The 20,286-nt window shown below is 46.0% G+C and overlaps 1 protein-coding gene across 1 annotated transcript in view; it reads left to right on the forward strand.

The window, feature by feature from the left end:
• The window catches only part of LOC132386868 (zinc finger protein 850-like), a 32,422-nt gene extending 13,987 nt beyond the window's left edge, over window positions 1-18,435 (forward strand). The window contains exon 5 of the mRNA XM_059959224.1: window positions 16,703-18,435. Within this exon, the coding sequence (XP_059815207.1) occupies window positions 16,703-18,241 (1,539 nt within the window). The 3' untranslated portion in view covers window positions 18,242-18,435. The remainder of the gene's footprint in view (window positions 1-16,702) is intronic.
• Window positions 18,436-20,286: the final 1,851 nt, after the last annotated feature.

A 20,286-nucleotide genomic window follows, 5' to 3' on the forward strand; every position in this document is an offset into this window, starting at 1 on the left:
ACAGCATATTCCAGGTACAATCTCAACAAAACACAAATAATTGTCACTCTTCCCGGACCATTGGTCCGGCTTACAGGGCAACAGTCTGACGGTGTTTGCCCCCAATGTGGTGAATCCCTCTGCTCGACACCACCGTGGGTTGAGACATTTCCGCAGATGAGCCCCTCCTGTCCCCACCGGGACAAACATCCTGTCCGCCCCCTCTCACACCATCTTCATCCTTTCAATAAAATCCCCCTCTCCCTCCCAGGGGAACCGGCATCAAACCGACGGGCCGAGTGTTCTCCTCGTACCTCTCAGCGATACATCAGACTCCGGCCGCGGGAGACGCTTCACAAACGCCCCAACTTCCCTCGGAGGGAAATGGAATTAAATCAGAAAGCGGACATTTACTTTGAGGTTTTCTCCGCTCTGAGGAGGCGTCGGCGCTTGAGCGGGAGACGAACTCAGCGGGGTAACGCCCACTCGGCTTGTCCGCCTCCGTGACTGGTTGTAAGCTGTGATTGACATCGCTTCACACCATAACAGCGGTGGGGAAGGGGTGGTCACGTGATTATTAGCCCAGCCGTTCCACCTATAAAGCTCGAGCACAGCAGCGCGTGGGTGACGTAAGACACCGCGCACGTGAGGGCAGATCCCGGTGTCGGGAGCCCATGTGTGACGTCTGGCGAGTGGGGGGTGTCAGACGTCACCTGTGACGGAGCGCTCGTATTTAAAAGCACCTTAATGGACTTTTCAGTGAGACAACAACACTGATCACGGGTTTCATCACTGAATCCAGGGTTGTGGGATGGAAAGTCCCCTGTTATGTGTCCGGCTGTGCCGTATTGTTGGTGGAGTGGGCAGCGTGGTGTTTGTCCCGATTCGGGTCACAACACCAGAATTGCCAGCGGGGTCCACACGCAGTGTATTGGTCAACAGAAAACCTCTCGTCCCTGCAGTCTTTGTCTCCTGGTAAACTCAACACCCTGACAGTGTGGACCATAGACACCCCTTCCTCTCAGAGTCAGGGGATCATTCAGACAGCTGATCGCTGAGAGGAATTATATTTATTGGTCATTAAAGTTCACCCAGATTTGTTTGGTCGGATTTGATGTGGAGTTCGGGGTGTCACAGTGACAGGCCCGGACGGCCGAACTCTCTCCGTTGTCCAAACATCCTTCCAGGTGAGGCGACACTTCACCTGTGAATCTTCCGGGGTCGCCGGTTGTGTCCGCTGCTCCCGGTGCGGCCGCCTCTACACTGGTGACACCGGCTCCTCCGCAGTTGTGCGGGGTAGGGGTGTTTATTTTCGGGGGCTCAATGTTTGTTCCCTTTTGTGCGGGGGGGGGGGGTGTGGATTGATGATCGGGATGCCGTTCTTTTTTATGCTGGGGTTGGGGTGGAAGTTTGATTTTTCTCTCTGAACGAATTTCATGCTCTTTGTTTCTTGGCTCTCTGGAGAAGGGATAAAAACTCAACTTGAGTCGGGGTGATGACTTCGCTGTAGGCTGCCTCGTTATTATTTGGGATTCGGCCGATCAATGCAGTGTGGTCAGCAAATCTAATTAGCGGATTGGAACCTGCCACTGCAGCCCCACAGTGCACTATGTACTGATTGCAAAGCTACGAAATTGCATGTGAATAGCCTCCCCTCCCCCCACTCCACTCTTTCTCGGTCACCAGCAGACTGGGACATCTCACATCTCGCTGCCTCCGCCGGGACATTAAACTGTGAACAACTGTGGTCACGGACTGATCTCTGGGGTACTCCAAACGCTACCTCCTTCCAGTCTGAAAACGACCCACTCATCCAGACACACACTACCGGCAGTTTATCGATCTCCAACGAAAAAGCCTAATCACCTACTCCCGATGTTCAATACCATTGCTGACTCGGAGTTTACCACCGTCAAATGCCGGGAGGGACATAATAATCAGAAAGTCTCTAGTCACAGCCGTGTAAATAAAATGTGATCTCAGTGGGTGTGTGGCGCATGCTCAGAATGCGAAGGAGACAGACAAACTGAGCCAAGTCACAGACTGATGAAGGGGAGGAATGATCAGTTTTGATACAGAGAGGGAAGCAGAGAGTTTTATATTGTGCCTGATACCGGAAATGTGGCCAGTTAAAAGATGAGTGCTGAATCCTGTTTATTTTTGATGAAAATATATATTTAGGTTTTATCTGACTGTTGTGTGATTTTTTTTTCATGTGTGTTATTCCTGATCCTCCTTCTGTCCAAGGTAGTCGTTAATCTAAGTGGGACTTAGTGTAAATAGACTTTTCTAAAGTTGTCTCTTCAGTTCTTATTTGTCTTTGTAAATTTTACTGATTGAAATGGGACCAAGATATTTTCATTAAAAAAGTCAATCTCGGTATTGATGCAAGTGTTTATTGCCTTTGTTGTATTTGTTACCTATTGAGCTCTGTTTGGCAGGTTTTTTTTTGAAGCCATGAACTAAATTTTGTCAAAGGTTTTCTGGATTTTACACTACTTTCTATTGTCTTTGCTTGTTGATATTCCAGATACGTGGGTATCGAGTCATAAAGAAGAGTCTTGGCCAGGAATGTTGATTCCCATCCAGAGATGCTGCTTGACATGCTGAGCTCCTCCAGCACTTTATGTGTAGTTCTCTCCATTTCTAGCATCTGCAGGTCCTCTCGTTCCCCAGATACTTATATGTTTCTTGAAATAACGAGCCAGAAGTAGGGCTGTATGGCTCTTTTGGTAAAATATTAAATAAACTCAATATAATGAGGTTGTATAGGGTTGGAAGGTGTAGAATCTCTAGGTAGAATCATCGCCCTCTGTGGTGGGGATTTACAGACATTCACCACCCTCGGAGTGGAAACATCTCCCCTCATCTCAGTCCCGGGTAGTCCACCCCTGTTTCAGAGACTGGGATCCCAGATTCAACCGGTAATGATGTTGTGCATTTCAATGTTCACCTCTCAGTCCTCGTTTTTCTAAATGAAAGGGTTATCACATTTGATCTTTCTTCATATGATGACCCCACCACTCCAGGGATCAGTCTGGTGAATCTTCATCACACTCTCTATAACAAATACTCTCTAACCTCTTTGTTCATCCTCGATGGAATTAATTTCCATCTTCTGCAGCCCCGTGTTGCCCCAACCACTCACCTCCCAACCCTGTCACTATTTCCACCTCCCCACCTCCCCCCTCAACTGGATCCACCTCTTACTCCCCGGCTCTTGCCCCATCCCCACCCCTCACCTCTTCACTCTGACTATTTCCCGTCCACTCTCAGTCCAGAGGGAGGGTCTCGGCCCGAAATGTTGACGGTCCATTTCCCTCCACAGATGCTGCCCGACCCACTGAGTTCCTCCGGCAGTTTGTTCTTTGGTCTGTATAACCCGTGTTAGTATGGGGAGCGGGATTTTACACCATATTCCAGGTACAATCTCAACAAAGCACAAATAATTATCACTTTACCCGGACCATCGGCTCCGCTTGCAGGGCAACAGTCTGCCGGTGATTGCCCCCAACGTGCTGAATCCCTCTGCTCGACACCACCGTGGGTTCAGACATTTCCACAGATGAGCCCCTCCTGTCCCCACCGGGACAAACATCCTGTCCGCCCCCTCTCTCACCATCTTCATCCTTTCAATACAATCCCTCCCTCCCCGGGGAACCGGCATCAAACCGACGGGCCGAGCGGTCTCCTCCTACCTCTCAGCGATACATCAGACTCCGGCCGCAGGAGACGCTTCACAAACGCCCCAACTTCCCTCGGAGGGAAATGGAAATAAATCAGAAAGCGGACATTTACTTTGAGGTTTTCTCCGCTCTGAGGAGGCGTCGGCGCTTGAGCGGGAGAGGAACTCGGCGGGGTAACGCCCACTCGGCTTGTCCGCCTCCGCCACTGGTTGTTACCTGTGATTGACATCGCTTCGCACCAATGAGAATAGCGCTGCTCCTGACTCCTCTGTTGACAGTGGTGGGGGGGAGGGGCTGGTCACGTGATTATTAGCCCAGCCGTTAAACCGATAAAGCTCGAGCACAGCAGCGCGTGGGTGACGTAAGGGCACGTGAGGGCAGATCCCGGTATGGGGAGTCCATGTGTGACGTCAGGCGAGTGGGGGTGTCTGACGTCACCGTATTTAAACGAACCAAAATGGGCGTTTCTTATTATTTCGGTGGGACAACAACATTAATCACGGGTTTCATCACTGACTCCAGTGTTGTGGGATGTAAAGTCCCCTGTTATGTGTCCGGCTGTGCCGTGTTGTTGGTGGAGTGGGCAGCGTGGTGTTTGTCTCGATTCGGGTCACAACACCAGAATTGCCAGCGGAGTCCACACACAGTGTATTAGTCAACAGAAAACCTCTCGTCCCTGCAGTCTTTGTCTCCTGGTAAACTCAACACCCTGACAGTGTGGACCATAGATACCCCTTCATCTCAGAGTCAGGGGATCATTCATACAGCTGATCGCTGAGAAAAAATATATTTATTGGTCATTAAAGTTGGCCCAGATTCGTTTGGACGGATTTGATGTGGAGTTCGGGGTGTCACAGTGAAAGGGCCGGACGGCTGAACTCTCTCCGTTGTCCAAACATCCTTCCAGGTGAGGCGACACTTCACCTGTGAATCTTCCGGGGTCGCCTGTTGTGTCCGCTGCTCCCGGTGCGGCCGCCTCGACACTGGTGACACCGGCTCCTCCGCAGTTGTGCGGGGTAGGAGTGTTTTCTTTTTTATCGTGGGTCGATATTATTGTTCCCTTTTGTGCGGAGAGGTGGGTTTTGGTGTTTGATGATTGGGATCCCGCTCTTCTTGATCTGGGGGGTGGGGTGGAAGTTTGATTTTTCTCTGTGAACGACTTTCATGCTCTCTCTTTGTTTCGTGGTTCTGTGGAGAAACAAAGCTCAGCGTTATTTATGGATACCTGCTTTAATAATAAACTAACCTTTGAACTATCCACTCCAAGCGGGACTTCCCGGTGTCCAAACATTTTCAATCCGATTTCCATTCCCGTTGCTACCCGGCCTGCTGTGTTCGGCCAGCATTTTGTTTGTAATGCTTTGGATTTTCAGGATCTGCAGACTTTGTCGTTTTTTTACCTCTCCGTTGTCCGTCCCGCCTCCGAACACTGGTGGCGCTGTATGGATCTCCAGCCACTGGTGGCGCTGTGCGGGTCTCCGGCTGTCGGCGACGATGTGCAGACCTCCGGCAGCCGGTGGCGCTGTGGAGGAACGCTGCTGAACGCATGCGCGGTGCCGAGTTCTGTTGTTGGCGGTTCTCCGATTCGAGCAGGGGTGAGTAGGGAATGATCCCGGTGTTGTGTAACTCGGGGGCATTGGGAAAGGTCTGGGCCCGAGCTCTGCCGGACGGCTGGTGGGGGCGTGCAGTGCCAATTTTTTTGGTGCTGGAGCAGTACGGGGGGGGGGGGGGGTGTTGGGGTTGGGGTTGGGGTGGGGGCGGTGATTGATAAGTTCGTGGCCTAAGTTAGGCCTGAAGTTATACAGCGTTCGGTATCTGCACGTGTAGTTTAACTCTTTGAGTGATTATGCAGAAAGTTTGAAGTTAATAACTTTTGTGGTATTTCTGTTTCAGATAATTGAAAATTGCTAAGTTTTGTAAAATTGAATCTTTCCACCTTGGGCCACGAACTTATTAATCACCCTTAGTTTGTGACACCCAATTTGTTTACCTGCTCATTTCATGTACTGGGCAACTTCCTTGCCCCATTCGTGTAATGAGCAGGTACACAAATTGGGTGTGACATATATAGGGCTTCTTGTAATGTCAAGCAATAAACCAGATGAAAGGAATATATGAATTTCAGAGCTCCACAGAAATATAGTTATAGCTAAAACATTAACAAGATTTTAGCCTATCACTAGATTTCAGTGTATAACTGGTACAATTAAACATAAAATTCTTAATTTAATAATTTGACAAAGTATTACACGGTTGCACTTAACTGATTATCATAGAATATAATTATCAAGCAAGTAAAATAACTTTGTTTGCTTCGAAGACACAGGGTTGTAAGTGAGAAAAATGTACTTTAGGATTAGCGAGTAATCCACGGACCACCACAGATGTAGCCTTACTAATACGACTGAGTCAGAGCAGACGGCCGCAGCACTTAGCAGTGTTCCTCAGAGGTATAAAAATAACAAAAATAAAGCAATTCAGTTTTTATACTTTTAGCCCCTAAATTGGAACCAAGTAATCAAGTATGAAAAAAGAAACTCTGATGAACTATTGCTAAAGCCACGAATATTGCTGAATATTAGTCTCAAAAGCTGTAGGTTGTCAACTCTGCCTCGTACTGTTTCTCTCGCAGAAATGGTTGGACAGGAAGTGTACCTGTGAGTGTCGATACTCACAATATCCTCACATGACATGGTTAGACCGATACAGACACTGTTTAGTCTTTAAATATATAAAAAGTTAAACAAGCTTGAATCTTTATTATTATCGCATCTATACGAATAGAAAAGATTGTATTTTGAAAGTCATAAATATTAAGAGGGGAGGAGAGCAACCATTTGGGAGGTTTGGAAATGTGTTTTGTCTCATTCATTACCTCACTAAATTATTCTTCTTCCTTTCAACACAAAGGGAAAAAGAGCCTCTTTCCAATCAGCTACAGTTGGTGGAGCGAGGCCAAGGGGTTGATCTGCTATTAATGATAATTGAAATGACGTAAAACTAGCTTAAATCCCAGAAATGTCTTGTTTTCCATTTGGCTTGGAAAATAAAACTAAATTTATCCAGGTTTCGAAGAGGATTTTGGATGATTAGCTTGTGTTTTTGATCAAAGTCAGATGGAAGATAAGCAAGCAGTGAATTTTTCTTTCATTGTTTTTAACTTTTAAACTTGGGTTTCCATGTTCATTCCTTGCTGAATATAGCTCCTTCATGGTATCCAATGGTACCCATTGGAAAGAGCGGAAGAATGCTCACATTTGTGTACAGGGATTTCCCAGCTTCCTCGGCCAATGGGTCGAGCGAGGAGGAATTTCACAAATACCTAAATAAAAAGCAGTCACAGCTCCAGGATTTCACCAAAAACGATCAAATATCCTAATGTTATTAGTGGTATTTTTTCCCCACCAGCCAACACTTTCCAACACCCGCTTCCGTAAAATTCCCTCTATTTAATATCCGGGGTTGTTAAATTCCGTACTTGCTTATTTTGACTTTTTTACAGAGGTGTCAGAGCGGCGCTCCGGTGAGCTCTGGTAGCACTGCACCCCTGAATGTATGAGACAGTACAGTGTTAAATGCAAAACCCCGAACAATGTCGATGATCAGAGGGATCTTAGACTCCAAGTTCATCACTCCCTGAAAGAGACTGCACAGATTGATCGGGTGGTTAAGAAGCAAATGCAATGGTTGTCTTTATTAGTTGAAGCACTGAGTTCAAAAGTCATGAAGTTGTGCTGCAGCTTTGTAAAACTTGTTAGCCCACATCTGGAGTGTTTCATACAGTTCTGGTCGCCCCCATTCTCGGAAGGATGTTGGGTCTTTGGAGAAGGCGCAGGAAAGGTTTACCAGGACACTGCCTGGATTAGAGGGCATGAGCTATAACGAGAGACTGGGCAAACTTGTGTTGATTTCTCCAGAGCGGCGCAGGCTGGGGTGAGACTGGATGGACGTTTATAATATTACAAGAGGAATAGATAGGGTATGTTTTTCCTGAGGGTTGAAATGTCTGACACATTTAAGGTGAGAGGAGATGTGAGGGGCAAGTTTGTTTATTTCCACAGAATGCTGGGAAGCTGGAGTCTGTGCCTGGGATGTTAGACCCCCCGGTCACGTGATCCCATTTGCCTCTTCCATTTAACCACAGATGTAACGATCTCTTTGTGCATGTTCACAATCTCCAGATGGGCGGTCACTCGTCCTCCAACTTGCCCGAACTCGTCTCGCTTCCTGAGGCTCCTTACATTTGTCCTGGAGCTTTATGGCTGTTGTGTCTTCTCCCGGACTGGGGTGGGTGAGGAAGCAGAACAACCCAGGTTGTGGGGATCTTTGATTTCACTGCCTGCTTTACCGAGGGACTGGGAAGTCTCGGGGGGAGGATGGTTTCTGTGATGTGCTGCTCTGTATCCAAAGGTCTCTGCATTTCCTCGCAGTCATGGATGGAGCAGTTACCGTGCAAAGCGTGAAGTGTCCAGATGGGAAACTTTCTATGGTGTGTTGATAAAAATCTGGTGAGGGTCAAAGTATATCTGGTAAAGTTCTTGTTATTTTTGCTAATTCTGTCATTTTAGAATCTTTTGTACAATAGTATGTACTATTCATTCAGTACCTATGTGTTGCTGGAGGATCATCAGTGATTGTCCTTGATCCCATCTCCCACCTGGTTCCATCTGTTCATCTTGTTCAAACTCTGTCCAGTCTCCTCACAACCCCAACCCCACTTCAGTGATATACACCAACCATCTGGGTCATCCTCAGTCCGCCTTGTATCCCACCTCCTCAATGTTATATATCAGCAAACTTTTTCTAACCCTTGTCTTCATCGTGAAGTGCTCTTTTGTACCTTTGGCCTCGCTGAGTCATTTCCAGAATCGGTTATTGTTAGCTGGAATGCCGGAGGGTCATCAGGTCCCAGTTCTGTTGTGCATTGGTGTGGAGGTGCTAGTTTATGAACAGTGACGGGCTGACACACTGCAGCATTTTACTGGCAGCAGAGAGTACTGGGAGAGTTGGTGCTTGGGCTCTAATCCTGTGATTGGCATTCCTGGCAAATGGAACTGTTGGGGTGTTGGCTTGGACTTTGGTTAGTGCTTCTACAGATGGGGCTGGATGGATGTCCTTCTTCGAGCAGCTGGACATCGGTTGTGGGGAAATCCCGGATTGCACTACCCAGTGAGAGATGGGAGGACAATGTGTGAGACTCTCAGGGTCGGTGAGTGGCAGATTAAGCTGTGTGACTCTGTGAGGTTGGGTCCTGGGATATCATAGTTTTTCATCCAGGTAAAATGGACCCAGGGATTGAGCTGCTTGGGCTTATGAGGTGTTGATCGAGTATTTCTGGTCTTGGTTCAGATGTTTGTTTCTGGAGTTCCTTTGGAAGCAATGACTGCCAGTCTGAGGAGAGGATGATTCCCACTTCCATCCTCACAGGGAGAGGCTGTGAGTAAATGAGCTGTTCCGTGTTTACAACAGTAGATATAGACCCTGAGTTTGGTGTTCAAACTGTGTTTGGAAATTCCTCCCCCCCCCCCCCCCCTCACTGTCACACAGTGGAAATCAGGCAGCTGTGCTGGAGATCTACACTAAAAACTGAAAATATTTGAAGTTATTCTGATGAAATGTTATTAATCGAATTGTATTGTAAGCTATTCCTTACCTGCTGAGTGTTTCTGGTATTTATGACAGAAATTAATATATTCATGATTGCTAAGTACCTTCAGGCTAACAGGAGGAAGACAGGATTATGGTGTTGGAATGAAAATCAGCCATGGCTGAATGGTGGGCAGACCATATGGATCGAATCACCTAATTCTCTTCCTGTAATTTATGTCTTACCATGACTGAATGACGGCTCCTTCTTATCCCATATCGTCTGTGTCATGTGAGGGACAATAAAAGATTGTTCACTGAGATCATTATATTTACCTTCAATGTTTAAATTTCAGTGAGTTTTGTTCCTAGTAAAATTAAGCAGAAATGTTTGGTCCTCCTTTTCATTGTTAACGTGCTTCATTATCTTACATGTTAAAGTTAGACCTGCAGTGAGAGATTTATTGGAAGAAAAACCACAACTGAAGTCGAGGGAACAGCAACAAGTGAACCAGCCCGAGGATTGAGAGCATCAACTGGAGAGAACCCATCTGACTCGGAGATTCCGGTGATTCAGTCAGGAGAATGTTTGGTGAGTCTCACTTACTCAAACACTGGTCCTTTAGACATTACGTACCTGTACAAGGGAAGGTAGGAAATAGTTGGGAGTGAGACAGAATGTGCCCAGAAGAACCAGTTATGCCAGTACCAGTCAGACACAGTTGTGAAGAAGCCCCCCCCCCCAATATTCCCTTTAAACGTTTCACCCTTAACCCATGTCTTCTGTTCTTTTTCTCCCCTAGCCTCAGTGGAAAAAGCCTGTTTGCTTTCACTCTATCTAGACCCATCATAATTTTATATACCTCTATCAAATCTCTGCTCATTCTTCTACTCTCCAAGGAATAAAGTCCAAAACTATTGATCCTTTCTCTGTAACTCAGTTCCTCAAGTCCCGGCAACATCCTTGTAAACCTTCTCTGCACTCTTTCAACCTTATTAATATCCTTCCTGTAATTAAGTGACTAAAACTGCACACAATACTCCAAATTCACCCTCACCAATGCCTTACCATAACATTCCAACTCGTATACTCAAAACTTTGATTTATGAAGGCCAATGTACCAAAAGCTTTCTTTACTACCCTATCTACCCGTGACGCCACTTTTAGGGAATTTTGTATCTGTATTCAAAGATCCATCTGTTCTACTGCACTCCTCAGTGCCCTACCATTTACCTTGTATGTTCTACCTTAGTTTTTCCTTCCAAAGTGCAATACCTCACACTTGCCTGTATTAAACTCCTTCTGCCATTTTTCAGCCCATTTTTCTAGCTGGTCCAGATCCCTCTGCAAGCTTTGAAAACCTTCCTCACTGTCCACTACACCTCCAATTTATGTATCATCAGCAAATTTGCTGATCCAATTTACCAAATTATTATCTAGATCATCGATATAGATGACAAATAACAATGGACCCAGCACTGATCCCTGTGGCACACCACTAGTCACAGGCCTCCACTCAGAGAAGCAATCCTCCACTACCACTCTCTGGCTTCTTCCATTGAGCCAATTTCTAATCCAGTTTACTACCTCTCCATGTATACCTAGCAACTGAATCTTCCTAAATAACCTCCCATGCAGGACCTTGTCAAAGGCCTTACTGAAGTCCATGTAGACAACATCCACTGCCTTGCCTTCATCCATTTTCCTGTAACCTCCTTGAAACACTCTTGTTAATCATGCCCTACCATATGCAAAGCCATGTTGACTCACCCTAATAAGTCCCTGTCTATCTAAATACTTGTAGATCCTATCGCTTAACACCCCTTCCAATAATTTACCCATGACCGACGTCAAAGTTACCCTATAATTTCCTGAATTACTTTTTGAGTCTTTTTTACCCAACAGAACAACATGAGCTATCCTTGAATTCTCTAGCACCTCACCCGCAGATAACAACATTTAAATATACCTGCCAGGGCCCCTGCAATTTCAACACTAGTTTCCTTCAAAGTCCGAGGGAATACCCTGTCAGGTCCAAGAGATTTATCTACTCTGACTTGCCTCTAGATAGCAAGCACCTCCTCTTCTTCTTTCTGTATAGATTCCATGACCTTAATTCTTGTTTGCCTTACTTCCATTGACTTCATGCCAATTTCCTTAGTAAATACAGGAGCAAAAAAATACATTTAAGATCCCCCCAATTTCTTTTGGTTCCATTCATAGGTGACCACTCTGATCTTCAAGAGGACCAATTTTGCCAGTCTCCGTCGGTGCTGGAGGCCTGTTTCGTCAGGGTGTGGGCAAGGAGCCCTCGGCTCTTTGGCTTGAACCCAGGGCAAACCCTGAAGGTGGTATGGGGAACCACCAGTCCTGTCTGTCGCCAAAAGAAATTTGGAACTTTGGCCAGAAATGCAATGCTGTCTCTTCCTTTATCCTCTCCAATCACCATGACTGGGAATTTCTGTCCCTCGAGGGGTGCAAAATATTAGTTTTCCTCAGTTGAGCACCACGTAGGGTCATAACACAGAGTCACATGAGAGCTGGCCACTGGCAGAAGGGGTTCAAATGTGGTGGAGTCCAGATAAAGTGCCCACCACTGGGTGGTCAGAGGAAGCTATCAGTTGTTCGCAGTAACAGCATGATATCCTTGTCCGTGCATAGAATCTCGACGTCCAACAGACAGAGCAAGTCTCTCCCTACGAGATTACACCCCCGTCTGGTGGTGACAGTAAATGAAACCTCACACTGCTTCCCCTGGAATTCCACCTGCTGTGGCTGGGTACGTGAATACGTACGTTCCGTGCCTTCGAACCCAGACAGTGATTGTAGCATCTGATAGCTGGAATCCCTTTTCCGATACTATTTCCTGATCGAGACTGGTTGTGGTTGCCCCATATCAATCATAAACGGAATTGAAATTCCAGCATCTGTCAATATTACACTGGGCTCTTCCTGAGGGATGATACTCAGAGTAGGAGGCATCCTTGCTTGTCCATTTCTAAATGGGTTATTGTCCCCATCTGTCCCTTGGTAGGTTTTTGATCCCATTTCTGATCCCCAGATGTAGCCCGCTCGCATCCTTCCTGCTGAACATGTTCATTTTAAATATTAGTTCCCTTCGGGGTTGATCGGGATTCAAAAGCCGGGTCCCAATAATATGTCAAAGCTCGTCGCATTCTATTTCAGTCATTGTCAGGCCAGTCCATATTATTTGTTTTAATCCTGTTGGCTAACTTTGTTGGTAAGCATTGGAGCAGTAGGGCATTGAACAGGGGGGACAGATTCCCATCATTAAATGTTTGGTCTCCTGTGAAAATGCCGTAGCAGGCCACAAATCACTCCCAATAGTCTGGTCCTGATTTCCCCAGGGTTATGTTTGCATCCAGGTACTTTAGTGATGCTACAGGTTGCTGGACAGCCCTTTCCAATGCTTGAATGATCTGGTCTGTCTGTTCATTCTCATTATGGTTTTCCGCCTGTAACTCCTGATAGGTTTGGTATCTCAATTCTGCCTTCCATTTCCGCCCCTCATCAGCTGAGAGAATCATGCAGCAGTTAAATCTTACGGAGTCGCATTAAACATTTGTGTAGTACTCTGGACACACTGAGCAAACTGTGCTGGATTTTCTTTTCTATCTGGGGCCTGATTCATGATCATTATCGTTTCTTGAGGCTTCCAGGGTGCAGACACAGGAATCACCATAAGACAAAGGAGCAGCAGTCGACCATTCAGCCCATCGAGTCTGCTCCTCCATTTCAACATGAGCTGATCCAATCTCCCCATTCCCCCGCCTTCTCAGCATAACCTTTGATGCCCTGACTACACAGATACCTATCAATCTCTGCCTTAAATACACCCAATGACTTGGCCTGCACTGCCGCTGGTGGCAACAAATTCCACAGATTCACCACCCTCTGGCTGAAAAAATGTTTTCGCATCTCCGTTCTGCATGGGCGCCCTGCAATCCGCAAGTCATGTCCTCTCGTACTGGACTCCCCCACCATAGGAAACAACTTTGCCACATCCACTCTGTCCATGTCTTTCAACATTCAAAATATTTCTGTGATGTCCCCCCGCATTCTTCTAAACACCAATGAGTACAGTCCAAGAGTGGTCAAACGTTCCTCATTTGTTAACCCTCTCATTCCTGGAATCATTCCAGTGGATCTTCTCTGAACCCTCTCCAATGTCAGCACATCCTTTCTTAAATAAGGAGCCCAAAACTGCACACAAGTGATGTCTTACCAGTGCCTCAACATCACATCCCTGCTCCTATACTCTATGTTCCTCTAGAAATGAATGCCAACATTGCATTCGCCATTTTCACCACCAACTCAGTCTGGAGGTTAACCTTAAGGGTATCCTTCACAAGGACTCCCAAGTGCCGTTGCATCTCAGAACTCTGAATTTTCTCCCCATTTAAATAATAGTCTGCCCGTTTATTTCTTCTACCAAAGTGCATGACCATACACTTTCAGACAATGTAATTCAATTGCCACTTCTTTGCCCATTCCCCCAATCTATCCAAGGCTCTCTGCAGATTCTCTGTTTCCTCAGTACTACGAGCCCCTCCACCTATCTTAGTATCATCAACAAACTTAGCCACAAAGCCATCTATTCCATAATCCAAATCGTTGATACACAACGTAAAAAGAAACAGCCCCAACACGGACCCCTGTGGAACACCACTGGTAACCGGCAGCCAACCAGCATGGGATGCCTTTATAAAACAACACACACAAAATGCTGGTGGAACACAGCAGGCCAAGCAGCATCTATAAGGAGAAGCACTGTCCACGTTTTGGGCCGTGACCCTTCGTCAGGACTCAATGGGAATGCCTTTATTTCCACATTCTGTTTCCCGCCAATCAACCAACGCTCTATCCACGTATGTAATTTTCCCGTAATTCCATGGACTCTTATCTTGTTTAGCAGCCTCGTGTGGCACCTTGTCAAAGGCCTTCTGAAAATCCAAATACACAACATCCACTGCGTCTCCCTTGTCTAGCCTACTTGTGATTCCCTCAAAAAATTACACTAGGTTTGACAGGCAGGATTTTCCTTTAAGGAAACCATGCTGAGTTCAGCCTATCTTGTCATATGCCTCCAGGTACTCCGTAACCTCATCCTTGACAATCGACTCCAACAACTTCCGAACCACCGCTGTCAAGATAACAGGTCTATAATTTCCTTTTTCTCCCTTGCCCCTTTCTTAAGTAGCAGTGTGACATTTGCAGTCTTCCAGTCCTCCGGAACCATGCCACAGTCTATTGACTTTTGAAAGATCATTGCTAATGCCTCCGCAATCTCCACTGCTACCTCCTACAAAACACGAGGGTGCATTCCATCTGGTCCAGGAGATCTATCTACCCTTAGACTATTCAGCTTTCTGAGTACTTCCTCTGTCGTAATTGTGACTGTGCACATTTCTCTTCCCTGACACCCTTGAATGTCCGGTATATTTCTGATGTCTTCCTCAGTGAAGACTGATGCATAATACTCGTTCAGTTCCTCCGCCATCTTCTTATCTCCCATTACAATTTGCCAGCATCATTTTTTATCAGTCCTATATCTATTCACAAAGCCTTTTACTCTTTATATACTTGAGAAAGCTTTTAGTATCATCTTTGATATTATTTGCTCGCTTCCTATCATAGTTCATCTTTTCCCTCTAAATGACCTACTTAGTTTCCTTCTGTAAGCTTTTAAAAACTTCCCAATCCCCTGTCTTCCCACTAATTTTTGCGTCCTTCTATGCCCTCTGCTTTACTTTAACTTTGGCTTTGACTTCTCTTGTCAGCCACGGTTGCATCCTTTTTCCATTCGAAAATTTCTTCTTCTTTGGAATATATCTGTCCTGCACCTTCCTCACTTCTCACATAACTCCAGCCACTGCTGCTCTGCCGTCCTTCCTGCTAGTGTCCCTTTCCAGTCAACCTTGGCCAGTTCCTCTCTCATGCCACTGTAATTTCCTTTACTCCACTGAAATACCGACACATCGGATTTCAGCTTCTCTTTCTCAAATTTCACAGGAACTCAGTCATGTTGTGATCACTGCCTCCTAAGGGTTCCTTCACTTCCATCTCTCTAATTACCTCTGTTTCATCACACAATACCCAATCCAGTATAGCTGATCCCCTAGTGGGCTCAACAACAAGCTGTTCTAAAAAGCCATCTCATAGACGTTCTACAAATTCTCTCTCTTGGGATTCAGTGCTGACCTGATTTTCCCAATCCACTCGCAAGTTAATATCCCCCAAAATTGGAATTCCTTGGAATGTAGAAGATTGAGGGGAGATTTGACGGAGGCATACCAAAATCATGAGGGTTATAGATGGGGTAAATGCAAGCTGGCTTTTTCCACTGAGATTGGGTGGGACTACAACCAGAGGCCATGGGTTTAGGGTGAAAGGTGAAATGTTAAGGGGACATGAGGGGAAACTTCTTCCACTGACGGTCATCCGGGTGTGGAATGAGCAGAAAACCCAGCTGGTCCATGCGAGCTCAGTTTCAACTTCTAAGAGGGTTGTATAGGCACCTGGAGGGCAGGGGTACAGGAACAGACAGTTTAAGTAATTCAACACAAACTAGATGGGCCAAAGGGCCTGATTCTGTGTTGTGCTTTTCTATGATTGTGACAAGAACCTGAAATAATATGATTATTCATTTAATAACTTTTAACAGCTGTGCGGACCAACTATTCATCTGGGCAGGAAACGTTTGCATGGCTTCAAAACTGTGGCACTTCACATTGACAATAGATAAAAGAAAATCCCAGCTGCACGTCAACAAAGGGTATTTGTGTGAGTCTGTTTCAGTTACTGTGGGGCCAGGCACTCTTGCAGCTCAGTGGGAACAGGGAACAATACCAATGGAGAGAGTCAAACTGAGCCAGGTCACAGATTGGTGACGGCAGAAATGCCCCATTCTTATAGAGACAGGAAGATCATCAGAGAGTTTGATGGTCATTCCAGATACCTGCACTGTGCCCAGCTGGAAGATGACTTCTCTCTCCAACTTGGGTTGAACCTCACTGTAACAGTGTGATGCCAGATCACACCTTGACACCTCAAGTAATCTCGTCTGACATATTGTCCTTCACACATTGATGTACTATAAATCTTTTTCAGGTTAAAAACAACAAGGAAATTATCTACGGGGAGGTCAAACACAACACGCTGTTTTGTTGTCTATGTCCAGATATTTAAGAACTGGAACAAGGGATTCACTCGATCATCATTCCTACTCAGGCTGTGGGGAGTGATTCACTCGATCATTATTCCTATTCAGACTGGGGGAGAGTTTCACTCGATCGTTATTCCTATTCAGGCTGTGGGGAGTGATTCACTCAATCATTATTCCTATTCAGACTGTGGGAGAGATTCATCGATCATCTGACCGACTGACATGCAGTCAATTTACACGGGGGGAATCCATTTATCTGCTCAGTCATCCACCCTAATGGCTCACCAGCGAGTTCACACCGGGGTGCGGCCATTCACCTGCTCAGACTGTGGGAAGGGATTCACGTTGTCAGCTCACCTACTGAGTCATCAGTCAGTTCACACGGGTGAGAGGCCATTCACCTGCTCTGACTGTGGGAAAGGATTCTCTTTGTCATCTAATCTTAAGCTACATCAGCGAGTTCACTCTGGGGAGAGGCCGTTCACCTGCTCAGACTGTGGGAAGGGATTGGCGTTGTCTTCCCACCTACTGAGACATCAGTTAGCACACACTGGGGAGAGGCCGTTCACCTGCTCAGACTGTGGAAAAGGATTCACTCAGTCATCCCACCTACAAGCACATCAGCGAGTTCACACTGGGGAGAGGTCGTTCACCTGCTCAGAGTGTGGGAAGGGATTCGCGTTGTCATCTCACCTACTGAGACATCAATTAGTACACACTGGTGAGAGGCCGTTCACCTGCTCAGACTGTGGGAAAAGATTCACTTTATCATCTCAACTTAAGGTACATCAGCGAGTTCACACTGGTGAGAGGCCGTTCACCTGCTCGGACTGTGGAAAAGGATTCACTCAGTCATCCCACCTAGAAGCACATCAGCGAGTTCACACTGGGGAGAGGCCATTCACCTGCTTAGACTGTGGGAAGGCATTCACACAGTTTGCTACCCTACAAGCACACTGGTCAGTTCACACTGGGGAGAGGCCGTTCACCTGCTCAGACTGTGGGAAAGGATTCACTTCGTCATATAAGCTTAAGGTACATCAGCGAGTTCACACTGGGGAGAAGCCATTCTCCTGCTTAGACTGTGGGAAGGGATTTGCGTTGTCATCTCACCTACTGAGACATCAGTTAGTACACACTGGTGAGAGGCCGTTCACCTGCTCAGACTGTGGGAAAGGATTCACTTCATCATATAAACGTAAGGTACATCAGCGAGTTCACATGGGGGAGAGGCCATTCACCTGCTCAGACTGTGGGAAAAGATTCACTTCGTCATCTCAACTGGAGATTCATCAGCAAGTTCACACTGGGGAGAGGCCGTTCACCTGCTCAGACTGTGGGAAAGGATTCACTCAGTCATCCCACCTACAAGCACATCAGCGAGTTCACACTGGGGAGAGGCCATTCACCTGCTCAGACTGTGGGAAAGGATTCACTCAGTCATCCCACCTACAAGCACATCAGCGAGTTCACACTGGGGAGAGGCCATTCACCTGCTCGGACTGTGGGAAAGGATTCACTCAGTCATCCCACCTGCGAGCACATCAGCGAGTTCACACTGGGGAGAAGCCGTTCACCTGCTCGGACTGTGGGAAGGGATTCACTCAGTCATCCCACCTACAAGCACATCAGCGAGTTCACACTGGAGAGAGGCCGTTCACCTGCTCAGAATGTGGGAAAAGATTCACTTTGTCATCTCAACTTAAGGTACATCAGCGAGTTCACACCGGGGAGACTCCAGACACCTGCTCGGACTTTGGGAAGAGATTCTCTCAGTCAAATCAACCAAATGTGCATCATTGAGTTCACACTGGAGAGACCGTTCACTGGATGTGTGTCAATCACCGTTGCTGAATGCAATTTCGAGAGTGACTGTCGGTGCTGAACTCTGCAATTATTGCTGTTGCTCACCACACCCAGTTCTGCATCCTGGTCAATGGGCATGGGAGGAGTTTCTTCTGCTGCACATTCACCTTTAATAGGACTGGAGTTTAATATTCTGCATCTGTGACAAATAAATCAGTTCTATTTTAAACTCTGTCTCTGGTACTTAGTGAAATTATAACACACAGTAGAGAGTCAACTCAGGCCGCCTGGACTTTGCTGAGATTCAATTCCACGACAGTCCTTTTAAATCATCCCCTGTTATTCAACTCTCACTCTCCCTGTGGTGATGGGTTCCAAACAGTCATCACTCTGTGGGTGAAGAGGTTTCCCTTGAATTCTCTGTGGACTGAAGAAGTTGAGCTGACTGCAGTTCTGTCTGAGATGTTCTTCGCCCCTCAGATCTCTGGATGAGGAAGAATGACATTGGTAGTTAACCTCAATAATCACGACTCATTTCCATTTTATGGGTCATTTTTCCTACTAACAAAGGATAGTTGAAAACACAAGTGTCGTTTAAAGACTGGAATTAAAATCGGAAGCCATCAGTTGGATGTTCAAAGAATCATGGTCAGAAGCCAGAGGCAGGTCTGCACAGGGTAGAGTTTGTGGCTCTGGAAGATGGTTGGGGTAAGAACGTATTATGAGAAGGGAATCAGCAGCAGGAAGTGGAAACAAATAACAAAATAGGAACATTTTGAAGCTGATTGACAGAAAATAATTGGGTTGTCTGACTGATGACAGAAACAATACCTGTTGTGAGGTGCTCCATTGGTCGATGGAGATGTGGGTGTTGGGAATGGTTATAACTATTGAGGGAGTTAGTCCTGCTTGTTCATCCTGTAATATAATTTCTGGATGGTTATTATATAACCATATAATAATTACAGCACGGAAACAGGCCATCTCGGCCCTTCTAGTCCGTGCTGAAAGCTTACTCTCACCTAATCCCACCGACCTGCACTCAGCCCATAGCCCTCCATTCCTTTCCCGTCCATGTACCTATCCATTTTTTAAAAAATATCGAACCTGCTTCTACCACTTCTACTGGAAGCTCCTCCACACAGCTACCACTCTCTGAGTAAAGAAGTTCCCACTTGTGTTACCTCTAAACTTTTGCCCCCTAACTCTCAAATCATGTCCTCTTGTTTGAATCTCCCCGACTGTCAATGGAAAAAGTCTATCCGCATCAACTTCATCTATCTCCGTCATATTTTTAAATACCTCTATCAAGTCCCCACTCAATCTTCTATGCTCCAAAGAATAAAGACCTAACTTGTTCAACCTTTCTCTGTAACTTAGGTGCTGCAACCCACGTAACATTCTGGTAAATTTTCTCTGTACTCTATTATATTGACACCTTTCCTATAATTCGGTGAACAGAACTGTACACAGTACTCTGAATTCGGCTTGAACAATGCCTTGTATATTTTTAACATTACATCCCAACTGCTATACTCAATGCTCTGATTTATAAAGGCCAGCATACCAAAATCTTTCTTCACAACCCTATCCACATGAGATTCCACCTTCAGGGGACTATTCACCATCATTCTATTATCTATGCCCCACAGATCACTCTGTTCTACTACATTCTTCAATGTCTTACTGTTTACTATGTATGTCCTATTTTGATTAGACCTACCAAAATGTTGCACCTCACACATCAGCATTAACCTCCATCTGACATCTTTCTGTCCACTCTTCTAACTGGCTTAATTCTCTCTGCAAGCTTTAAAAACCTGCTTCATTATCCACAACGCCACCTATCTTAGTATCATCTGCATACTTTCTAATCCAATTTACCGCCCCATCATCCAGATCATTAATGTATATAACAAACAACATTAGACCCAGTACAGATCCCAGAGGCACACCACTAGTCACCGGCCTCTAACCGGACAAACAGTTATCCACCATTACTCTCCCATCTAGCCACTGATAAATCCATTTTACTACTTCAA

The sequence above is a fragment of the Hypanus sabinus genome, unplaced genomic scaffold (genome assembly GCF_030144855.1).
Source record: "Hypanus sabinus isolate sHypSab1 unplaced genomic scaffold, sHypSab1.hap1 scaffold_135, whole genome shotgun sequence".
Lineage (NCBI taxonomy): Eukaryota > Metazoa > Chordata > Chondrichthyes > Myliobatiformes > Dasyatidae > Hypanus > Hypanus sabinus.